General features: G+C 48.5%; 1 protein-coding gene across 1 annotated transcript in view; it reads right to left on the bottom strand.

The window, feature by feature from the left end:
- CLN6 (CLN6 transmembrane ER protein) overlaps positions 1-20,952 on the bottom strand; it is a 40,767-nt gene that overhangs the window by 17,981 nt on the left and 1,834 nt on the right. The window contains exons 2-4 of the mRNA XM_073618278.1: positions 16,828-16,942; positions 9,201-9,299; positions 4,020-4,208 (exon numbers count right to left, since the gene is read on the bottom strand). Coding sequence (XP_073474379.1) covers positions 4,020-4,208; positions 9,201-9,299; positions 16,828-16,942 — 403 coding nt within the window. The remainder of the gene's footprint in view (positions 1-4,019; positions 4,209-9,200; positions 9,300-16,827; positions 16,943-20,952) is intronic.

Raw genomic sequence — 20,952 nt, 5'->3', positions numbered from 1 at the left:
ATGTAAACGTCCAGATATAAAAAGAGAAGCAGAAGACAAGAACGTCCAGATATGAGAGATCAGGACATGAACTACGCCAAACTAGAAGTACGATCCAATCACAACCGATCCGACCAGAACATACAGTGAGGAAAAAAAAGTATTTGCTCCCCCCCTGCTGACTTTGAATGTTTGCCCCACTGACAAAGAAAAGATCAGTCTATCATTGTAATGGTCGGTTTATTATAACAGTGAGAGACAGAATAACAAAAATATCCAGAAAAACGCATTTCAAAAAAAGTTATAAATTGATTTGCATTTTAATGAGTGAAATAAGTATTTGACCCCTTCGCCAAACATGACTTAGTACTTGGTGGCAAAACCCTTGTTGGTGATCACAGAGGTCAGACGTTTCTTGTAGTTGGCCACCAGGTTTGCACACATCTCAGGAGGGATTTTGTCCTCTTTGCAGATCCTCTCCAAGTCATTAAGGTTTCGAGGCTGATGTTTGGCAACTCGAACCTTCAGCTCCCTCCTCATATATTTTCTATGGGATTAAGGTCTGGAGACTGGCTAGGCCACTCCAGGAGCTTAATATGCTTCTTCTTGAGCCTCTCCTTTGTTGCCTTGGCCGTGTGTTTTGGGTCATTGTCATGCTGGAAGACCCATCCACCACCCATTTTCAATGCCTTGGCTGAGGGAAGGAGGTTCTCACCCAAGATTTGATGGTACATGGCCCCGTCCATCGTCCCTTTGATGCGGTGAAGTTGTCCTGTCCCCTTAGCAGAAAAACACCCCCAAAGCATAATGTTTCCACCTCCATGTATGACGGTTTGGATGGTGTTCTTGGGGTCATAGGCAGCATTCCTCCTCCTCTTCTATACACGGCGAGTTGAGTTGATGCCAAAGACCTTGATTTTGATCACATCTGACCACAACACTTTCCCTCGGTTCTCCTCTGAATCATTTAGATGTTGATTAGCAAACTTCAGATGGTCCTGTACATGTGATTTCATGAGCAGGGGGACCTTGTGGGCGCTGCAGGATTTCAGTCCTTCACGGTACCGCCAGATATATCCAGCAACACCGAGGATCGTATTCTGCTGGTAGAATACAATAGCTCAGTGGGAGCGATTCCCCCATCCACATTGAATATGTTCATTTTTTTTTTTTTCAATCTGCTGGTTAAAGGGGGGTTTTAAAGTCAGCAGCTACAAACACTGTAGCTGCTGACTTTTAATAAGGACACTTACCTGTCCAGCGAGCCCGCGATGTCGTGCCACCCCCCCCACCCCCCCGAGGCCGATCCGTCCATCGGATCAGCTGCCAGTGCCGCCATCCTAACTAAGGGAAACAGGCAGTGGAGCCTTGTGGCTTCACTGCCAGTTTCCTACTGCGCATGCGCGAGCGGCACTCTGTGAATGGCCCCGTGGTTTTCTGGGACAGAGACAGTTCCCAGAAGGCAACTGGGCTGCTCACCGAGGAGCAGGACACGCTGCGGAATAGGAGGAGGCAGATTAGGAAGACTGCCTAGCAACAAGGGTTTTATTTTTAATTTTATTACGATTTTTGATGCTATTTTTGATTTTAGGGTGGCCCTTCACTTTAAATGAAAATTAAAAAAAAAAAAAAAAAAAAAAGTCATGTATGGGCCAGTCGAAGACAGAGTTCCCAAACAAAGATCATTATATCTACATTGAGAAACGCGGTTTGAGTAGCAAATCAGTAAAAAGGGGGCGGCTTTCTCAAGGCTCACTTTATTTGTGGAGGTCCCTGGATCCTGGTCACTGGTTCTTTCCCTTTGCAGGTCTTCCTACAGAAGGATACGGGAGTTTTAGGCACCATTTTGGATTTTTTATGTTATTTTACGGAGGAACTTAATCACCTGAAACACCCGTTTTGTAGTAGAGGGCGCTAAGGTGGGGCAGGAGACGGGCCAACAGCACTATGGGGGTTGATTTACTAAAACTGGAGAGTGCAAAATCTGGTGTAGTTCTGCATAGAAACCAATCAGCTTCCATTTTTTTTTGTTAAAGCCTAATTAAACAAGCTGAAGTTAGAAGCCGATTGGCTACCATGCAGAGCTGCACCAGACTTTGCCGTCTCAAGTTTTAGTGAATTAATCCCTATGTGTCAGTTAAAGTGGTTGTAAACCCCAGACATGAAATATGAACAAAGGACATCCCTCTATAGTGTGTACTTGTCTCAGTCCAGAGCACTAAGTGTCATTTCTGTCTGCTGCCTCCTTCCTCATGTATCTGCAGGTGTCACTTCTACATTGACAGAGAAAGAAGACACAGAGGCAGGCTTCACAGTGACAGGTCACTGCAATAACCAATCAGAGGCTATGACAGCGATCAGGTGACCCCGTAATCATGACTCCTGGGTCCCAATCGTTAGTACGGGGCCCGGGGATCACGGTGAGACTCCAGTCTGTGGCGCAGTCACAGCACAAAAAGGGAGATACGCAAAAATGTGGCCCCATGGAAAAAAGCCCGTCTAGTGGGGCCGCATATTTGCGATACATCGGCACTGACTGATGGGCACTGATATGTTGCACTGATAGGTGGCACTGACTGATGGCTGGCACTGACTGATGGCACTTATGGGCACTGATAGCTGGCACTGGTAGGTGGAACTGATTGGTAGGCAGTAACACTGAAATTCAGCACTTATAATTACTGGCAGCTTGGCATGATATGACATCTTGGTACACCCCGCACTCGGACTCACTAAGCCTAGTTAGAATGCAGCAGCGGACATCTTGTTACACCCAGCCCATATAGTTATAGATGTCTGCTGCCGCCTTGTGACTGCAGGCTTACTGAGGCGTAGAGCAGGGTGTACCAAGATGAGCGTCGCAGTGTACAGACTGACGGAGACAAGGGCCGTCACTTTCAGGTAACGATTCTGACGGCCCGGGTCACCGATTCTGACGGGCGGCACATGCGGCTGTGATCCACACCCCTGCCCCGGCCAGCTTACCTTCCGCTGCCAGGACTCGCGCTCTGCTCCAGGCCATGCCCCGAATGTATTTCACTCCGCCCTAGAGCTTAATCATGGGGATTAGGCTCCGGGGGACAGAGTGAAATGCATTGGGGCATGGCCTGGCTGGAGCCCAGACTGAGGGGCAGAGTGAAATGGATTGGGGTGTGGCTTTGCTGGAGCCCGGGCTGAGTGAAATGCATTGGGGGCATGACTTGTCTGGAGCCCAGGCTGGGGGGGCGGAATGAAATGCATTGGGGGCGTGGCTTGGGTGGAGCCCGGGCTAAGGGGCGGAGTGAAATGCATTGGGGCGTGGCTTTGCTGGAGCCCGAGCTGGGGGGCGGAATGAAATGCATTGGGGGCGTGGCTTGGCTGGAGCCCGGGCTAAGGGGCGGAGTTAAATGCATTGGGGGTGTGGCTTGGCTGGAGCTCGGCCGGAGTGAAATGAATTGGGGGTGTGGCTTGGCTGGAGCCCAGGCTAAGGGGCGGAGTTAAATGCATTGGGGGTGTGGCTTGGCTGGAGCCCAGGCGGAGTGAAATGCATTGGGGGTGTGGCTTGGCGGGAGCCCGGGCTAAGGGGCGAAGTTAAATGCATTGGGGGTGTGGCTTGGCTGGAGCTCGGCCGGAGTGAAATGAATTGGGGGTGTGGCTTGGCGGGAGCCCGGGCTAAGGGGCGAAGTTAAATGCATTGGGGGTGTGGCTTGGCGGGAGCCCGGGCGGAGTTAAATGCATTGGGGGTGTGGCTTGGCGGGAGCCCGGGCGGAGTGAAATGCATTGGGGGCGTGGCTTGGCTGGAGCCTGGGCTGAGGCCGTTATACTTTCTTACCTGCGGTTTGCAGAGATGTGCGCCTCATATGGACATTTTCTTACCTGTATTTTTTTTTTTTATGTTAGGTCAGCACCCTATTACCAAGCAAAATCTTGAAATGTGGTGCAGTGATGATGACCGCACAGAAATGTCCAACCCACTTTCCTCCATTGAAATACGCCCCTTTCCTCACCTTGTGTGTGCTGAACCCTAATCTAATTGTATCACCCCTCCCCCGCCTTCTCACCAGGGTGGGGGGTTGCAGCTTTTGCATGATTGGATTGTCCCGCACAGACAGGTGAAGCTGGTATCCGCTGAAGATCAGTCGGTGATTGACGGAGTCCCCCACAAGGTGGATGCTGGCCCCCATCACAAAGGTCATGATGCTGATATAGATCACCGAGTTTGGGAGAGTTTTCGGAGACCTTTCAATCAGCTGCAAGAAAAAAAAAAAAAACAAGAATACAAAATGAAGCCGAGCCGGGCGATCGAGAGGTACAAAATAAGACTTCTGAATATGAGGGAGAAGAAAAACAGCCAGATCGCTGTTCCTATTGCACATGGAGTTATGTGGGTTTGTAAACACAGAGCTCTGTGCTGTGATTGGATAACAGCCGATTAGCCAAAATCATTGCCTGAAATCTGCTGCCAAACTCGTGCGGTGTCCAATCACAGCACAGGTCGGGCGGGGTTTGAAAGAAAGGCCCAACGTACAGGTAGGTGATTGTGGCTGCACCTGCCGCCCACTCGCAGTCTATTTACTGCGCGGTGATCTGCGATCTTTAGCGGGACTGCGACATTGCGGCGGACAGATCGGACACTTTTGACACTTTTTGGGTGACATTTATACAGCGATCAGAGCTATAAAGATGCAGGTGGTTAAAGAGAAGTTCCAGCCTGTCAAAAAAAAAAAAAAAAAAAAAAAAATTAAAAAATTAAATTAAATTAAAAGTCAGCAGCTACAAATACTGTAGGTGCTGACTTTTAACCACTTAAGGACCAAAAGGATTTACCCCCTTCATGACCAGGCCATTTTTTGCGATACGGCACTGCGTCGCATGAACTGACAATTGCGCGTCGTGCAACGCTGTACCCAAACAAAGTTTACGTCCTTCCCCCCCCCACAAATAGAGCTTTCTTTTGGTGGTATTTGATCACCTCCGCGGTTTTTATTTTTTGCGCTATAAACAACAAAAAAGAGCAACAATTTAAAAAAAAAAAACACAACTAATTTTTTTTTTTTTACTTTTTGCTATATTACATATCCCAAAAAAAAAACAAAAAAAAAAAAAACAAAAAAAACAAAAAACAAACTTCCTTATCAGTTTAGGCCAACATGTATTCTGCATATTTTTGGTAAAAAAATAAAATAAAAATGCCATAAATATATCCCCTATTTTGTAGACCCTATAAATCTTTAGTGAAAACCAAATCAATATACGCTTATTCCATTTTTTTTTTTACATAAAATATTGCAATAAGCGTATATTGATTAGCTTTCACTAAAGCTATAGTGTCTACAAAATAGGGGTAACATTTATGTCATTTTTATTCATTTTATTTTTTTTACTAGTAATGGTGGCAATCTGCAAGTTTTAACGGGACTGCGACATTGCGGCGGACAGATCGGACACTTTTTGGGGACCAGTGACATTTATACAGCGATCAGTGCTATAAAAATGCACCAATTACTTTATAAATGACACTGGCAGGGAAGGGGTTGACAATAGGGGGCGATGAAGGGGTTAAATGTGTTCCCTGGGGAGGTGTTTCTAACTGTATGGGGGGCTGGGCTGACTGGAGGAGGAGAGAGATCACTATTCCTAATCACTAGGAACAGACGATCATTCTCAGCTCCCCTGTCAGAATGGGGATTCACCATGTTTACACTGGCAGATCCCCATTCCCATCTGTGTGGAGCGATCATGGGTGGCGCGCGGGCTCCGCGAATCGCGTAATAGAGCCCACCAGCCGCAGTACAAACTGCGGTGGCTGGTCTTTAAGTGGTTAATATAAGGACACTTACCTGGTCCTGGTATCCCGCAATGTCGGCACCCCTAGCCAACCCGTCCATCGGCTCCTGGTGCAGGCGCCGGCATCTTCACTAAAGGAAACAATGTGAAGGCTTTGTGGCTTCACAGCCTGTTTCCTACTGCGCATGCATGAGTCGCCCTGCACTTTCTGAATGATCCCACTGTCTTCTGGGACCTGTGTATCTCCCAGAAGGCAGCGGGGGGAGAAGGAGGGGCATACGTGTCTAGGGTTATACAGGTTTGTTACCTGATATATATCTATCAGGGGTTAGCTAGGACATCTGGTCATTAGTCACATATCTTTTCTGATCGCCTAAGGAAATTTGGTAGATCGCTGCAATCGTTGTGTGGCGATCTTACCCAGAAGTGGAAGCAGGTACAAGGTATGCGCCCCCCCCCCCCCCCCCAAAAAAGTGCCAAATGTGGCAGTGGAAAGCGAACAAGCGGAGTTTCCGCTTTAAGTTACAGGAACCTGGGATCAGTAAGCCCCTTGTACTATTTACAATAGATCCTCAATGGTCCTCCATCAGTTGGATTTTCCTCTGCAAATACTTGGTGAAAGGATCATGTAAAAAGCCCCTGTTTTGTAATCTAATATACGAACTGCGCCTTTTGTAATAATATGAATGAACCATCATGACTCCATTTTATATGAAGTCCCTTATTGTGCAAGTTCAAACTTGTGTAAGAATGCTTGCACAGCATCCCCCCCCCTTTCTTTGCTCACTGCGGTCAAACCTGTTCTCGGAATGTATATCCTGTTTCAGCCTTAGGCGATCAGCTCAGATATGTGACTAATGACCAGATGTCTTATCTAACCCCTGATAGATATACATCAGGTAACAAGCCTGTATAACCCTAGACACGTATGCAATAAACTAAGCACTCCCCCTCCTTTGATCTATACTGACTATAAGCTACTTTCGCACTCAATAAACTCAGACATATGAATGCACAACCTGCCTCTCGTTCATTTGGTGTCTCCAGGTATCTGAGGGCCCTGTTGGTGTACCTACAAGAAGGGTGGTCATCCAGAATACCTACTATTTCCTTTCACTTGGTACCTCTGGGTACGGAGGCACATGTACCAACCCCTACCAGCTTTCCACAGTGCAGTGCTTGGTGACTGAGTGCCCAGGCTGGCTCCATGCTCTGTAAAGCTGGTCAAACACCATCAGATTCCTCCATCTACACAAACAAGGTGGATGGAGGAATCTCCCCCGTCGGGACATTGTATTCTGACAGCTGCCAGAAAAACACTGATTGGCTGCAGCCGCCGATTGAGAAAAAATTGACCAACATTCTCTTTTGACAGAAAAACCATCAAAGAATTGGCTTTTTTCGAGCCGGGAAGGTCTGCAGTGTGTAGATCAGGGGTCAGCAAACTTTTTCCACTTGAGGGTCAGATTCAATGTATGTGAATGTATGGAGGGCCGCATTCACCTGCTAATAAATGACAATAATAATAATCCTAACATAGTAATAACAACAGTTCAGGTTTATCTCACTTTAAGGTGCTTCATTAATACAAAGCCAGTTCATCCTGAGGGAGGGAGTGGCTGCAGATTCGGATTTTACTGCCCCCTCCCCCATCCTGGCACCCAAGGGTGGCTGACGCCAGCCCTGCCAGCAAACATAGTCTAGAGATGGGGTCCCTGTCCCCAGGGGCGAAGGGATGCCTGTCAACAGGGGAGATGGGGTCCCTGGCCCCCAGGGGAGAAGGGGTCCCCGGCCCCCAGGGGAGAAGGGATCCCCGGCCCCCAGGGGAGAAGGGGTCCTTGTCCCCCAGGGGAGAAGGGGTCCCTGGCCCCCAGGGGAGAAGGGGTCCCTGGCCCCCAGGGGAGAAGGGGTCCCTGGCCCCCAGGGGAGAAGGGGTCCTTGTCCCCCAGGGGAGAAGGGGTCCTTGTCCCCCAGGGGAGATGGGGTCCCTGGCCCCCAGGGGAGAAGGGGTCCTTGTCCCCCAGGGGAGATGGGGTCCCTGGCCCCCAGGGGTGATGGGGTCCCTGGCCCCCAGGGGTGATGGGGTCCCTGGCCCCCAGGGGTGATGGGGTCCCTGGCCCCCAGGGGCGAAGGGATTCCTGTCAACAGGGGAGAAGGGGTCCTTGGCCCCCAGGGGAGAAGGGGTTTCCTGGCCCCCAGGGGAGAAGGGGTTTCCTGGCCCCCAGGGGAGAAGGGGTTTCCTGGCCCCCAGGGGAGAAGGGGTTTCCTGGCCCCCAGGGGAGATGGGGTCACTAATAGGGTCCCCCCTCCTATTGCAGTGTTCTGTCCCCCATCACATCAATCCCATAGCGTCCCCTGCCCCCCCTCCCCCCATAGTAAATTTCCTGTGCCCCCCAAAAGCAGTGTTCTGCCCCCTGCAACCCCCCACTCTAGTGTCCTCTGCCCCCCCCACACACTGTGTAGGTAGACCTCTCCAACCTTACACAGGCTGGAACTGCTGAAGTTAACTTTTCACATTAGCAGGCTGGTGATTGGTTGCCAGGATCTCCTAGCAACCAATCGCCTGCTGTTTAATGTAAAAAGGTAACCCCAGCGGTTCCCGCCCCCTTCCAGCCCTGAGATAACAGCCACTCGCCGCTGTCCAATGAAGAGGACAGCGGTGAAAATGTCCGTGGGCCGTGTGAATTAATCACGGACGGGCCGGACATTTAGCAGTGGCGGGCCGGGTGCAGCCTGCGGGTCCCGACCCCTGATGTAGATATTTGCCAGCACACCAAGGCTCATTCATTTCGTTTAAATGGGGTTTTTTTTTTTTGTTTTTTTATTTTACTTTCATTTTTTTTGTTTTTACACTTTCTCTTTAAAATAATTTTTTTGAATCACTTTTATTCCTATTAGAAGGAATCCCTTGTAATAGGATTGGTGTGTGACAGGTCCTCTTTATAGAGATGAGGGGTCAATAAGATCTCCACATCTCTCCTCCAGGCTGGAAAGACGAAAAAACGAAACAAAAAATAAATGAACGAACGATCCCTTTCTCTCCAGCCGAGTCCTCGGCATGGTTTACTTCTGCCGGCCGGCCGTGACGTCATAACGTCGCGCTCGGGCATCCGAAGGTCAGAGAGATGGTGATGGACATCCAGCAGCGGATTCCTTTTTCGGCTCGCCAATCGCAGGGGTGAGCCGGGAGATGCACCAGAGGGCGGCGGGCGGGGAGAGTGTGGGGGGTAATGTCATAGGACTCAAAAACTGCATCAAATACGTAACACGGGTGCGTTATTGATGCGTTCTTGCTGCATTTTCAATTCACTTCAGCGGGGAGGTGCGTTTTTGGTGCAGTTTTTTATTTTTGTTGTTTAACTGACCAAAAATGGCCTGGTCATGAAAGGGGGGTAAAACCTTCCAGGGCTGAAGTGGATATTCTGGAAGGTATAGAGGTTGTTTCTCATATTGACCTTTAGAAGCAGCAGAGGAGTGATGATGTTGTACGCCATGTGGAAGTAATCTCCGGCACTCGGCTTATTCAGAGGAAACCAATCCAAGGGAAGGATGATCTGCGGAGGAAGAAAAGAGGAAGCAGAAATAATTCACTACAACAAAATGTGTGTGTGTGTGTGTGGGGGGGGGGGTATTAATACATATAAAAAAAACACAATAATATAATGTATATTATGCTTCAGTTGTGAACATTCATGAAAAACTACCTGAAAATTCTTCTATATAAAAAAAAAAAAAAAATTACAGCCCAACTCCAGTCTTTTTTTGGGAGCACATTGGGGGGGCACCCTGTTAGTCAGGATGTTTTGTTTAATGCGATGGTCTCCAAACTGCAGGCTTTTGCATGCTTGTATCTGGCCCATTATTTCCCCCACTGACACCAATCATGGGGCACCATTTCTCCCACCGACACCAATGATGGGGCACTATTCCTTCCACCGACACCAATGATGGGGCACTAATCCTCCCACTGACACCAATGATGGGGCACTAATCCTCCCACCGACACCAATGATGGGGCACTAATCCTCCCACCGACACCAATGATGGGGCACTATTCCCCCAACTGACACCAGCGATGGGGCACTATTCCTCCCACTGACACCAGCGATGGGGCACTATTCCTCCCACTGACACCAGCGATGGGGCACTATTCCTCCCACTGACACCAGCAATGGGGCACTATTCCTCCCACTGACACCAGCAATGGGGCACTATTCCTCCCACTGACACCAATGATGGGGCACCATTCCTCCTACTGACACCAATGATGGGGCACTATTCTTCCCACTGACACCAATGATGGGGCACTATTCTTCCCACTGACACCAATGATGGGGCACTATTCTTCCCACTGACACCAATGATGGGGCACTATTCTTCCCACTGACACCAATGATGGGGCACTATTCTTCCCACTGACACCAATGATGGGGCACTATTCTTCCCACTGACACCAATGATGGGGCACTATTCTTCCCACTGACACCAATGATGGGGCACTATTCTTCCCACTGACACCAATGATGGGGCACTATTCTTCCCACTGACACCAATGATGGGGCACTATTCTTCCCACTGACACCAATGATGGGGCACTATTCTTCCCACTGACACCAATGATGGGGCACTATTCCTCCCACTGACACCAATGATGGGGCACTATTCCTCCCACTGACACCAGCGATGGGGCACTATTCCTCCCACTGACACCAGCGATGGGGCACTATTCCTCCCACTGATACCAATGATCAGTGGGAGGAAAACTGCCCCATCGTTGGTGTCAGTGGGAAGAATGGTGCCCCATCGTTGGTGTCAGTGGGAAGAATGGTGCCCCATCGTTGGTGTCAGTGGGAAGAATGGTGCCCCGAGGGTCAGATCAAAGGGGCACAGTCTGGAGACCACTGCTCTAGGAGTGAGTGTGAACACAATGCCACATATCATGTATTGACCATTTCTGACGATTTGGGTTTAGTGAGACTTTTAGAAAGGTAACGCACACCAAATAACCCCGGTGCCCAGAGCCTCGTGTTACCCGACAGGATAAGGTGACATCAACGCAAAACCTTTTTACAGCTCAACGTTCCCGAGATCATCACCTTCTAAGAAGATAAACTTTCCTTCCAGCCTCAGAATCTCCTTATTTCCAGGGTGATGGTGTCACCGGCCATTTAAACCCATCGCACCACCAGCTGGCAAGGCTAAGTAGTCCCAGAGGGGCAAAGTAAACAGCGAGATCACATAACCAACTTGTGTTCCAGCAGAGAGGACCCGGCGCTGTACATGTCATCTGTTCACCGATCGATATTGGGTTACGCTCCTCTCTCTCTCTCCACGTCTTTTCTACCACTTCAGACTCTCCATAGAACTCCTTTCAGAGCGTAAAACAAAATGAAATATACCGAATAAAAACGCCTACTTACCTTATTCTGAAAACATTCTTGTCACTTCGCGGAAAAAAATTACCTCTGGAAGATTTACCCCCCCCCCTCATGACCAGGCCATTTTTTTTTTTGCGATACGCCACTGCGTTACTTTAACTACAATTGCGCGGTCGTGCAACGCTGAACACAAATAAAGTTGATCTCTTTCCCCCCCCCACAAATAGAGATTTCTTTTGGTGGTATTTGATCGCTTCTGCGGTTTTTATTTTTTATGCTATTAAAAAAAGTAAAAAAAAAAAAAAAAAAAAAAAATTATTTACTTTCTGCTATAATAAATATCCCCCCCAAATAAAAAAATAAAAAAAACGTAAAAACAAATTTCTTCATCAAGTTTAGGCCAATATGTATTCTACACATATTTTGGTGGAAAAAAATAAAAATCGCAATAAGAGTATATTGATTGGTTTGCGCAAACGTTATAGCGTCTACAAAAATGGGAATAGATGTATGGCATTTTTCTTTTTTTTCTTTTACTAGTAATGGCGGTGATCAGTGATTTTTAGCGGTAATGCGACATTGCGGCGGAACAGATCGGACACTTTTGACACTTTTTTGGGAACATTGACACTTATAATAAAAAGTACAGGTTTACCTCACTTTAAGGTGCTTCACCAATACAACAAAGCCAGTTCACCTTGAGGGAGCGTGTGGCTGGGGATTCGGATTTTACTGCCCCCTCCCCCATCCTGGCACCCTGTCAGCCAGCATGGTCTGGTGATGGGGGTCCCTATGCCCCCAAAGCAGTGCCCTCTTCCCCCTGCACCCCCACCACTGTAGTGTCCTCTTCCCCCCCCCCGCCCTCCCCCATAGTGTCCTCTCCCCCCCCCCCTCCCCCACAGTGTCCTCTGTCCCCCCTCCTCCCCCATAGTGTCTCCCCCCCCCCCCCCGCAGTGTCCTCTCCCCCCCCCCGCCCTCCCCCATAGTGTCCTTTGTCCCTCCTCCTCCCCCATAGTGTCCTCTCCCCCCCCCCTCCCCCACAGTGTCCTCTGCCCCCCCTCCTCCCCCACAGTGTCCTCTGCCCCTCCTCCTCCCCCACAGTGTTCTCTCCCCCCCCCCCACAGTGTCCTCTGTCCCCCCTCCTCCCCCACAGTGTCCTCTGCCCCTCCTCCTCCCCCACAGTGTCCTCTGCCCCTCCTCCTCCCCCACAGTGTCCTCTGCCCCTCCTCCTCCCCCACAGTGTCCTCTGCCCCTCCTCCTCCCCCACAGTGTCCTCTGCCCCTCCTCCTCCCCCACAGTGTCCTCCCCCCCCCCCCGCCCTCCCCCATAGTGTCCTTTGTCCCTCCTCCTCCCCCATAGTGTCCTCTCCCCCCCCCCACCCTCCCCCACAGTGTCCTCTCCCCCCCCCCCACCCTCCCCCACAGTGTCCTCTGCCCCTCCTCCTCCCCCACAGTGTCCTCTGCCCCTCCTCCTCCCCCACAGTGTCCTCTGCCCCTCCTCCTCCCCCATAGTGTCCTTTGTCCCTCCTCCTCCCCCACAGTGTCCTCTGCCCCCCCCCTCCCCCACAGTGTCCTCTGCCCCCCCTCCTCCCCCACAGTGTCCTCTGCCCCCCCCCTCCCCCACAGTGTCCTCTGCCCCCCCTCCTCCCCCACAGTGTCCTCTGCCCCCCCTCCTCCCCCACAGTGTCCTCTCCCCCCCCCGCCCTCCCCCATAGTGTCCTCTGCCCCCCCTCCCCCACAGTGTCCTCTGCCCCCCCCTCCCCCATAGTGTCCTCTGTCTTGCCTAAGAACAGATCAATACCATTTCCTACCTTCCAAGACTCGGGGGTCCTTTTCTTGTTACAGCTACAATCCCGCAAAAGCAAGAACTGCCATTAGATGTCATTTTATTTACATCTACAACTGTAGTGCCTTGCTTGACTTTGGATCTGTGTCATTTGTACCTAAAAAAATTGAAAATTGAAAACAAACACAGAGGCACTGGCCAAATAACCACCACATTTTTAGAGGGAGGTGAATACTTCCCAGGGCATATACCGACTGCTACAGGGCGGCTGTTCTGTGCAGAATCATCTGTATACATGTCATTCCACACTTCCGCCTACAGGAGGCGCCCGCAGGCCACTTCTGCTGTGATTAAAGTGATTGGAAGGGGTTTTTTTTTTAAATAACAAACATACTTACCTCCCACTGTGCAGCTCGTTTTGCACAGAGTGGCCCCGAACCTCCTCTTCTGGGGTCCCTCGGCAGCTCCTCCCCACATCAGATAACCCCCTAGGGGAAGCACTTCCCGGGGGGGGGGGGGGGTTACCTTGCGGGCGCGCTCCCGAGTCCAGCATTCGGCATCTATAGCCGCCGAATGTATGACTCGGCCCCGCCCCCCAGGTCATTGGATTTAATTGACAACAGCGGGAGCCAATGGCTGCGCTGCTATCAATCTATCCAATCCAGAGCCGAGAACCCCGGGCAGAGAGACAGCGTGTCCCCCGCCGGGTGAAGTTCCAGGGTTCAGGTAAGTAAAACAGGGGGGGGGTATCCTATGCATGTTTTTTCACCTTCATGCATAGGATACATTAAGGTGAAAAAACACAAACCTTTACAGCCCCTTTAAAAGCAGAAGCTGATCTGCAGGTGCCGGACACTGGATGTCCGCCGGCACCCCCGCCGATCGTCACACAGACACAGAACGGAGCTCTGCCTATGTAAACAAAGCAGATCCCTGTCCTGTCAGCGGGGATGCGATTGATTTTGTGTTCCCGCAAAAGCAGGGAATAAAATCCATCACTTCCCTTAGTAAAAGCAGCACAAAGCTTACACCAAAACACTGGCTAGGCACACATTTAACCCTTTGATTGCCCCTGATGTTTAACCCCTTCCCAGCCAGTGTCATTAGTACAGTGACAGTGCATATTTTTAGCACTGATCATGGTATTAGTGTCACTGTTTCTCACAAAGTGTCAGTGTCAGATTGTCCGCCGCAATAACGCTGTCCTGCTACAAGTCACTGATCGCCACCATTACTAGTGTAAAAAATAAATACAAATTCCAGTATATATCCCATCGTTTGTAGACGCTATAACTTTTGCGCAAAGCAATCAATATACGCTTATTGGGATTTTTTTAACAAAAATATGTAGCAGAATACATATTGGCCTAAACTGATGAAGAAATTTGATTTAAATTTTTTTTTATTGGCTGTTTAGCAGAAAGTAAAAAATATTGTTTTGCTTTTTTCAAAATTATCGGTCTTTTTTGCTTATAGATTAAAAAAAAAAAAAAAAAAAAAAAAAAAAAAAAAGAGTGGTGATCAAATACCACCAAAAGAAAGCTCTATTTGTGTGGAAAAAATTACATCACTTTTATTTGGGTAAAACGTCGCACGACCGCGCAATTCTCAGTTAAAGGAACACAGTGCCGAATAGCAAAAAATGGCCTGGTCATCAAGGGTGGGGTAAATCTTTCAGCGGTCAACAGGTTATTTGAACAAGCTGAAGTCAGAAGCTGATTGGTTACCATGCACAGCTGCACCAGATTCTGTGTGCTCCAGTTTAACCCTTTCATGACTAAGCCTATTTCTGACATTTGGTGTTTACAAGTTAAAATCCGTATTTTTTTTTATAGAAAATTACTTAGAACCCCCAAATATTATATATATATATTTTTTTTAGCAGAGAATCTAGAGAATAAAATGGTGATTGTTGCAATATTTTATATCACACGGTATTTGTGCAGCGGTGTTTTAAATGCAACTTTTTGGGGAAAAAGACACTTTCATGAATTTAAAAAAAAAAAAAAAACAAAAAAAAAAAAACAAAACAGTAAAGTTACCCCAATTTTTTTGTATAATGTGAAAGATGATGTTACGCCGAGTAAATAGATACCTAACATGTCACGCTTTAAAATTGCGCACACCCGTGGAATGGAGACAAACTACGGTACCTAAAAATCTCCATAGGCGACATTTAAAAATGAAAAATAATGGTTACCAGGTTAGAGTTACAGAGGAGGTCTAGTGCTAGAATTATTGCTCTCGCTCTGACGATCGCGGCGATCATTTATTTTAGTTTTTTACATTGTATTTTTTTTTAAATTTTTGATCACTTTTATTGCTGTCACAAGGAATGTAAACATGTATCCCGCTTAAGGGAGCCGACGTACAGCTACGATGGTTCGCGCCGACCAGCTGCAGTATAATGACGGCGGCTGGTCAGCAAGTGGTTAAAAGGGTTGGGAAAGGCGGCTTTAAATAACGCTAAAAAAAATTTCTTGTACGACTTAAAGCGGAGTCCCACCCAAAAGTGGAAGCTACACTCATCTGCCTCCTCGGCTCCCTCCGGTGCCACGTTTGGCACCGATCAGTGGGGAGCGGGTACCACGTGGCAGGATCACGCTGGAAGTTCGCCCCCCCCCCTCCTCCTTCCCCCACTGCCGGGACATTCAGAAAGCGTAGCGCGCTTCGCACGTGCGTAGTAGGAAACCGGCTGTGATGCCGCAAGGCTTCACTGCTGGTTTCCCTTACAGGCAAGGGCGGCGGCGCCCGAGAGAAACATCGCGGACTCCCTGGACAGGTAAGTGTCTTAATATTAAAAGTCAGCAGCTACAGTATTTGTAGCTGCTGACTTTTAATTTTTTGTTGAGGGGGGGGGGGGGGGGCTTTAAACGCTTGCCGACCGCCCACCGTTGACAGCGGCAGTATGGCACTCCTGTGCAAATCGCCGTAGCTGTACGGTGGGTGCTTTAATGGGGATAGGGGGAGCGCGGCGCGTGGCATAGGAGCCAATGCGTGTGGCTGGGTGCCTACCCTCAATCGCTCCTGAGAAGGACGGAACAGGGATATGTCAATGTAAACAGACAGATCCCCGTTCTTTCATGGGAGTAGAGACAGATCGTCTGCTCCTAGTACTTAGGCGCAGCGATCGGTCTCCTCCCCCAGTCAGTCCCATCCCCCCCACAATTAGAAACACTTAATCCCTTGATCGCCCCCCCCCCCCAGTGTTAACCCCTTCTCTGCCAGTGACATTTATACAGTAATCAGTGGCTATTTTTAGCTCTGATCGCTGTATAAATGTCACTGGTCCCAAAAAAAAAAAAAGTGTCAAAAGTGTCCGATCTGTCCGCCGCAATGTTGCAGTCCTGCTAAAAATCACATTACTAGTAAAAAAAAAAAAAAATCTATCCCCTATTTTGTAGACGGTATAACTTTTGGGCAAACCAATCAATAAATGCTTATTGCGATTTTTTTTTACCAAAAACATGTAGAAGAATACATATCGGCCTAAACTGATGGAGAAATTCAGGGGTTTTTTTTTTGTATTTTTTAGGGATATTTATTATAGCAAAGTAAAAAATGTATTTATTTATTTTTAATTGTCGGTCTTTTCTTGTTTATAGCGCAAAAAAACAAGAAAAAAAAAAAAAAACACAGAGGTGATCAAATACCACCAAAAGAAAGCTCTGTTTGTGGAAAAAAAGGACGTCAATTTTGTTTGGGTACAACGTCGCACGACCGCGCAATTGTCAGTTAAAGCGACGCAGTGCCGAATCGCAAAAAATGGCCTAGTCATGAAGGGGGTAAAAATCCTTCCAGAGCCAAAGTGGTTAATTTGACAACACGAGGCTTAAATAATTTTTTTTTTGGGGGGGGGGCTCTGATAAAAAAAAATAAAAAAAATTGTTCCTGAAAAATAACAATCGATGTAACTCACCATTACGATCGGCCGTCCGAAATCCAGGAGCCAGTTCTGCAATGTGAAGTAGAACCAGAGGTCCAGGTGGAAGCGGGAGTTTCTTGAGCCATCGTCTTGCTGCACGGCGCCGAATCTAACAAAACCGATAAACAAAATCGATCACAAGCAGAGAAATGGAAAAGTGAAGCAACCGTGTCACAGGAACCAAAACCAGCTGTGCAAAGTGTGCGCCTAGAACTCCGCCCCCCCCCCCCCCCCCCCCCCCCCCACGGCTCGGTTATGATGAATCCTGGTTCCAGGAGAAACAAATTCACCAACCCGATGATGGCCACACACACACGCTGCAATTTCCATTTTAAACATTTGCATCAAAAGAATACAAAGAGCGATTGAAACCTACAACCAAAACCATTTCCCGGATGGACAGAAAGGATTTGAAGCAGGGGTCTCAAACTGGCCGCCCTCCAGCTGTTGCGGAACTACAAGTCCCATGAGGCATTGCAAGGCCGACAGTTACAAGAATGACCCCCCCCCCCTTCCACAGGCAGAGGCATGATGGGACTTGTAGTTCTGCAACAGCTGGAGGGCTGCCAAGTTTGAGACCCCGGATTTAGAGAATGTGAAATAAACGACTCAACCGCTAGAGGGTGAAGCATCGAGGTGAGGGAAGCAGACGGCTCTCTGCAGAAGCACCATAGGTCACACACTTTACGTGCCAAAGGGCTGCATGTCGGGTCCCAGGTGACCCTGAAAGATGGGACATACAAGGCGTAATTATCCCCAACAGAGGTGGCAATAATAACCTGACAGGGGTGTAACCCTCCTCTTTCTCAATACAGTACAAAAACTAAAAAAACAAAAAAAACAAAAAAAAAAAAAAAAAAAAAACACGACAGAATGAGGCCGATGTGCAGCCGGTGTGTCCTCCTCCTCCTCCGGATTTCTGCAGATAATCTCTCCCCTCCCCCTCCCCTGAGGAATTACAGATGTGCCAATGTCCTCTCATCAGCTCTGATCCTCCATCACTGTGATAAGTGTTATAAAGGAATAAACTTGCACGTTACTATGTATCATTTTTTAAGAATTATAAACCATCAACCTACAGTGAATATAGTCAAAATAAACTCAGAAAAAGAAAAAATATATAAGAAATGTATAGTGACCGTGAATTAGCTGCAACCACTTGGTAGTGTACCCAAAAAACACTAAAAAAAAAAACACTAAAAAAAACACTAAAAAAAAAAAACACTAAAAAAAAAAACACTAAAAAAAAAAAAACACTAAAAAAAAAAAAAAACTAAAAAAACATTGTGTAATGTAAAAGAAAGAAATAAGAGCGGTGCGCTTATTCAATAACGTGACATGAATAAATATACTTAAAGAATGAACATGATAGGTATCCAAAACATACAAAGAGATAAATGTGAGTAAAAGTCCAACTAAAGCCCCAATGGTCGGAGTCAGTTCATATAAAGATAAAAATCTCATAGAGGTAACTTGATAGAAGAAATAACAGACAACACATCAATCCAAACATCGACTGTTATATTTATGGATTGGCCGCTCTCCTCCAAACATGACCCAAATGTCAAACAAGACTCATCAGATAGTCAGAGAAGGAATCCTGCTGATGGATCTGTAGAGACATCCAGGTCCCAAGCGAAGAACTACGTCCAGATCTTGGTATCAAAACATCTTGAGAAACTCCATATATAGAGGAAACGGCTCGCTTCCAAGAAGTGGCACTTCTTGTATAAATGGCGCTCAAAGGAAACAAAGAACAGCCATAGTGCAATATTGCCAAATAAAAAGTTAATTTATTAAGTAAAAGAAGCTGCTTACTTGAAGAATAAAAAAAAAAAAAAAAAAAAAAAAAAAGCACAGTAAGAAACAATAGGAGTTCCTCGTGACCAGTGACGCAACGCGTCGGGTGGAGCCTTGTGAGGTCATTTCCGGTGGCTTTTTATGGAAGTGCAGTGAGGAGGCGAGTGTGTCGCTACTCCCATTGTTTCTTACTGCGATTTTTATTCTTACTTCATTTAAGCAGCTTCTTTTACTTAATAAATTTACATTTTATTTGGCAATATTGCACTACGGCTGTTCTTTGTTTCGTTTGAGCGCCATTTATACAAGAAGTGCCATTTCTTGGAGCGAGCCGTTTCCTCTATATATGGAGTTTCCTAAGATGTTCTGATACCAAGATCTGGACGTAGTTCTTAGTCTTCACTTGGGACCTGGATTTCTCTACAGATCCATCAGCAGGATTCCTTCTCTGACTATCTGATGAGTCTTGTTTGACATTTGGGTCATGTTTGGAGGAGAGCGGCCAATCCATAAATATAACAATCGATGTTTTGGATTGATGTGTTGTCTGTTTTTTCTTCCATCAAGTTATCTTAATATGAACTGACTCCGACCATTGGGGCTTTAGTTGGACTTTTACTCACATTTATCTCTTTGTATGTTTTGGATACTTATCATGTTCATTCTTTAAGTATATTAATTCATGTCACATTATTGAATACGTGCACCGCTCTTATTTCTTCCTTTACATCACTGTGATAAGACACTACAAATCCCAGCACTGGGAGATGAGGTGAGGGGGAGGAGAGCAGACTGTCCACATAACACAGCTCCTCCCCCCACCTCACCTTCCCTACATGGCAGTGTGTTCCAGACACACCCAAACTAAGATAACTCCGCCCCCCGGACCGACTCCTCCCATGAGTGAGGCAACTCCGCCCCCCGGACCGACTCCTCCCATGAGTGAGGCAACTCCGCCCCCAGGACCGACTCCTCCCATGAGTGAGGCAACTCCGCCCCCAGGACCGACTCCTCCCATGAGTGAGGCAACTCCGCCCCCAGGACCGACTCCTCCCATGAGTGAGGCAACTCCGCCCCCAGGACCGACTCCTCCCATGAGTGAGGCAACTCCGCCCCCAGGACCGACTCCTCCCATGAGTGAGGCAACTCCGCCCCCAGGACCGACTCCTCCCATGAGTGAGGCAACTCCGCCCCCAGGACCGACTCCTCCCATGAGTGAGGCAACTCCGCCCCCAGGACCGACTCCTCCCATGAGTGAGGCAACTCCGCCCCAGGACCGACTCCTCCCATGAGTGAGGCAACTCCGCCCCCGGACCGACTCCTCCCATGAGTGAGGCAACTCCGCCCCCCGGACCGACTCCTTCCATGAGTGAGGCAACTCCGCCCCCCGGACCGACTCCTTCCATGAGTGAGGCAACTCCGCCCCCCGGACCGACTCCTCCCATGAGTGAGGCAACTCCGCCCCCCGGACCGACTCCTCCATGAGTGAGGCAACTCCGCCCCCCGGACCGACTCCTCCATGAGTGAGGCAACTCCGCCCCCCGGACCGACTCCTCCCATGAGTGAGGCAACTCCGCCCCCCGGACCGACTCCTCCCATGAGTGAGGCAACTCCGCCCCCCGGACCGACTCCTCCCATGAGTGAGGCAACTCCGCCCCCCGGACCGACTCCTCCATGAGTGAGGCAACTCCGCCCCCCGGACCGACTCCTCCCATGAGTGAGGCAACTCCGCCCCCCAGACCAACTCCTCCCTTAACTGAGGTAACTCCACCCCAGATGACTCCTCCCATAAGTGAGGTAACTCCACCCCCAGATGACTCCTCCCATAAGTGAGGTAACTCCACCCCCCAGACCGACTCGTCCATGAGTGCGGTAACTCCACGCCCCGGACCGACTCTTCCCATGACTGAGATAACTCCACCCCCCCTCCGCCAGTGAGGTCTGGTACCTGGCCAGTAGAGCTGCACGATTAATTTGTTTTAAATTAATTGCGATCTCGAATCAACCTCCCTCACCATCGTTCATACAGTGCAGAGCCGATCTCTACAGAGCCGATCTCTAGCTGTCACAAAAAATAAAAAAGCGACACAGCGCTGGGAGAGAACTATAAACAATGTATCTTTTAAAGGAATGAACTTCGGTCTGTAAAATGAGGGAAGTTTAACTACTTAAAGACTAAACCTTTTTCTGACATTTGTCGCTTACAAGTTAAAATCAGTATCTTTTGCTAGAAATTAACGTAGGGAGGGTGATCCCCCTCCCCCCATAGTCCGGTACCTGGCCGGTGATCCCCCTCCCCCCATAGTCCGGTACCTGGCC

The sequence above is a fragment of the Aquarana catesbeiana genome, linkage group LG03 (genome assembly GCF_042186555.1).
Source record: "Aquarana catesbeiana isolate 2022-GZ linkage group LG03, ASM4218655v1, whole genome shotgun sequence".
Lineage (NCBI taxonomy): Eukaryota > Metazoa > Chordata > Amphibia > Anura > Ranidae > Aquarana > Aquarana catesbeiana.
The sequence above is the reverse complement of the archived record's forward strand: the minus strand, read 5'-3'. Positions and strand labels throughout refer to the sequence as shown.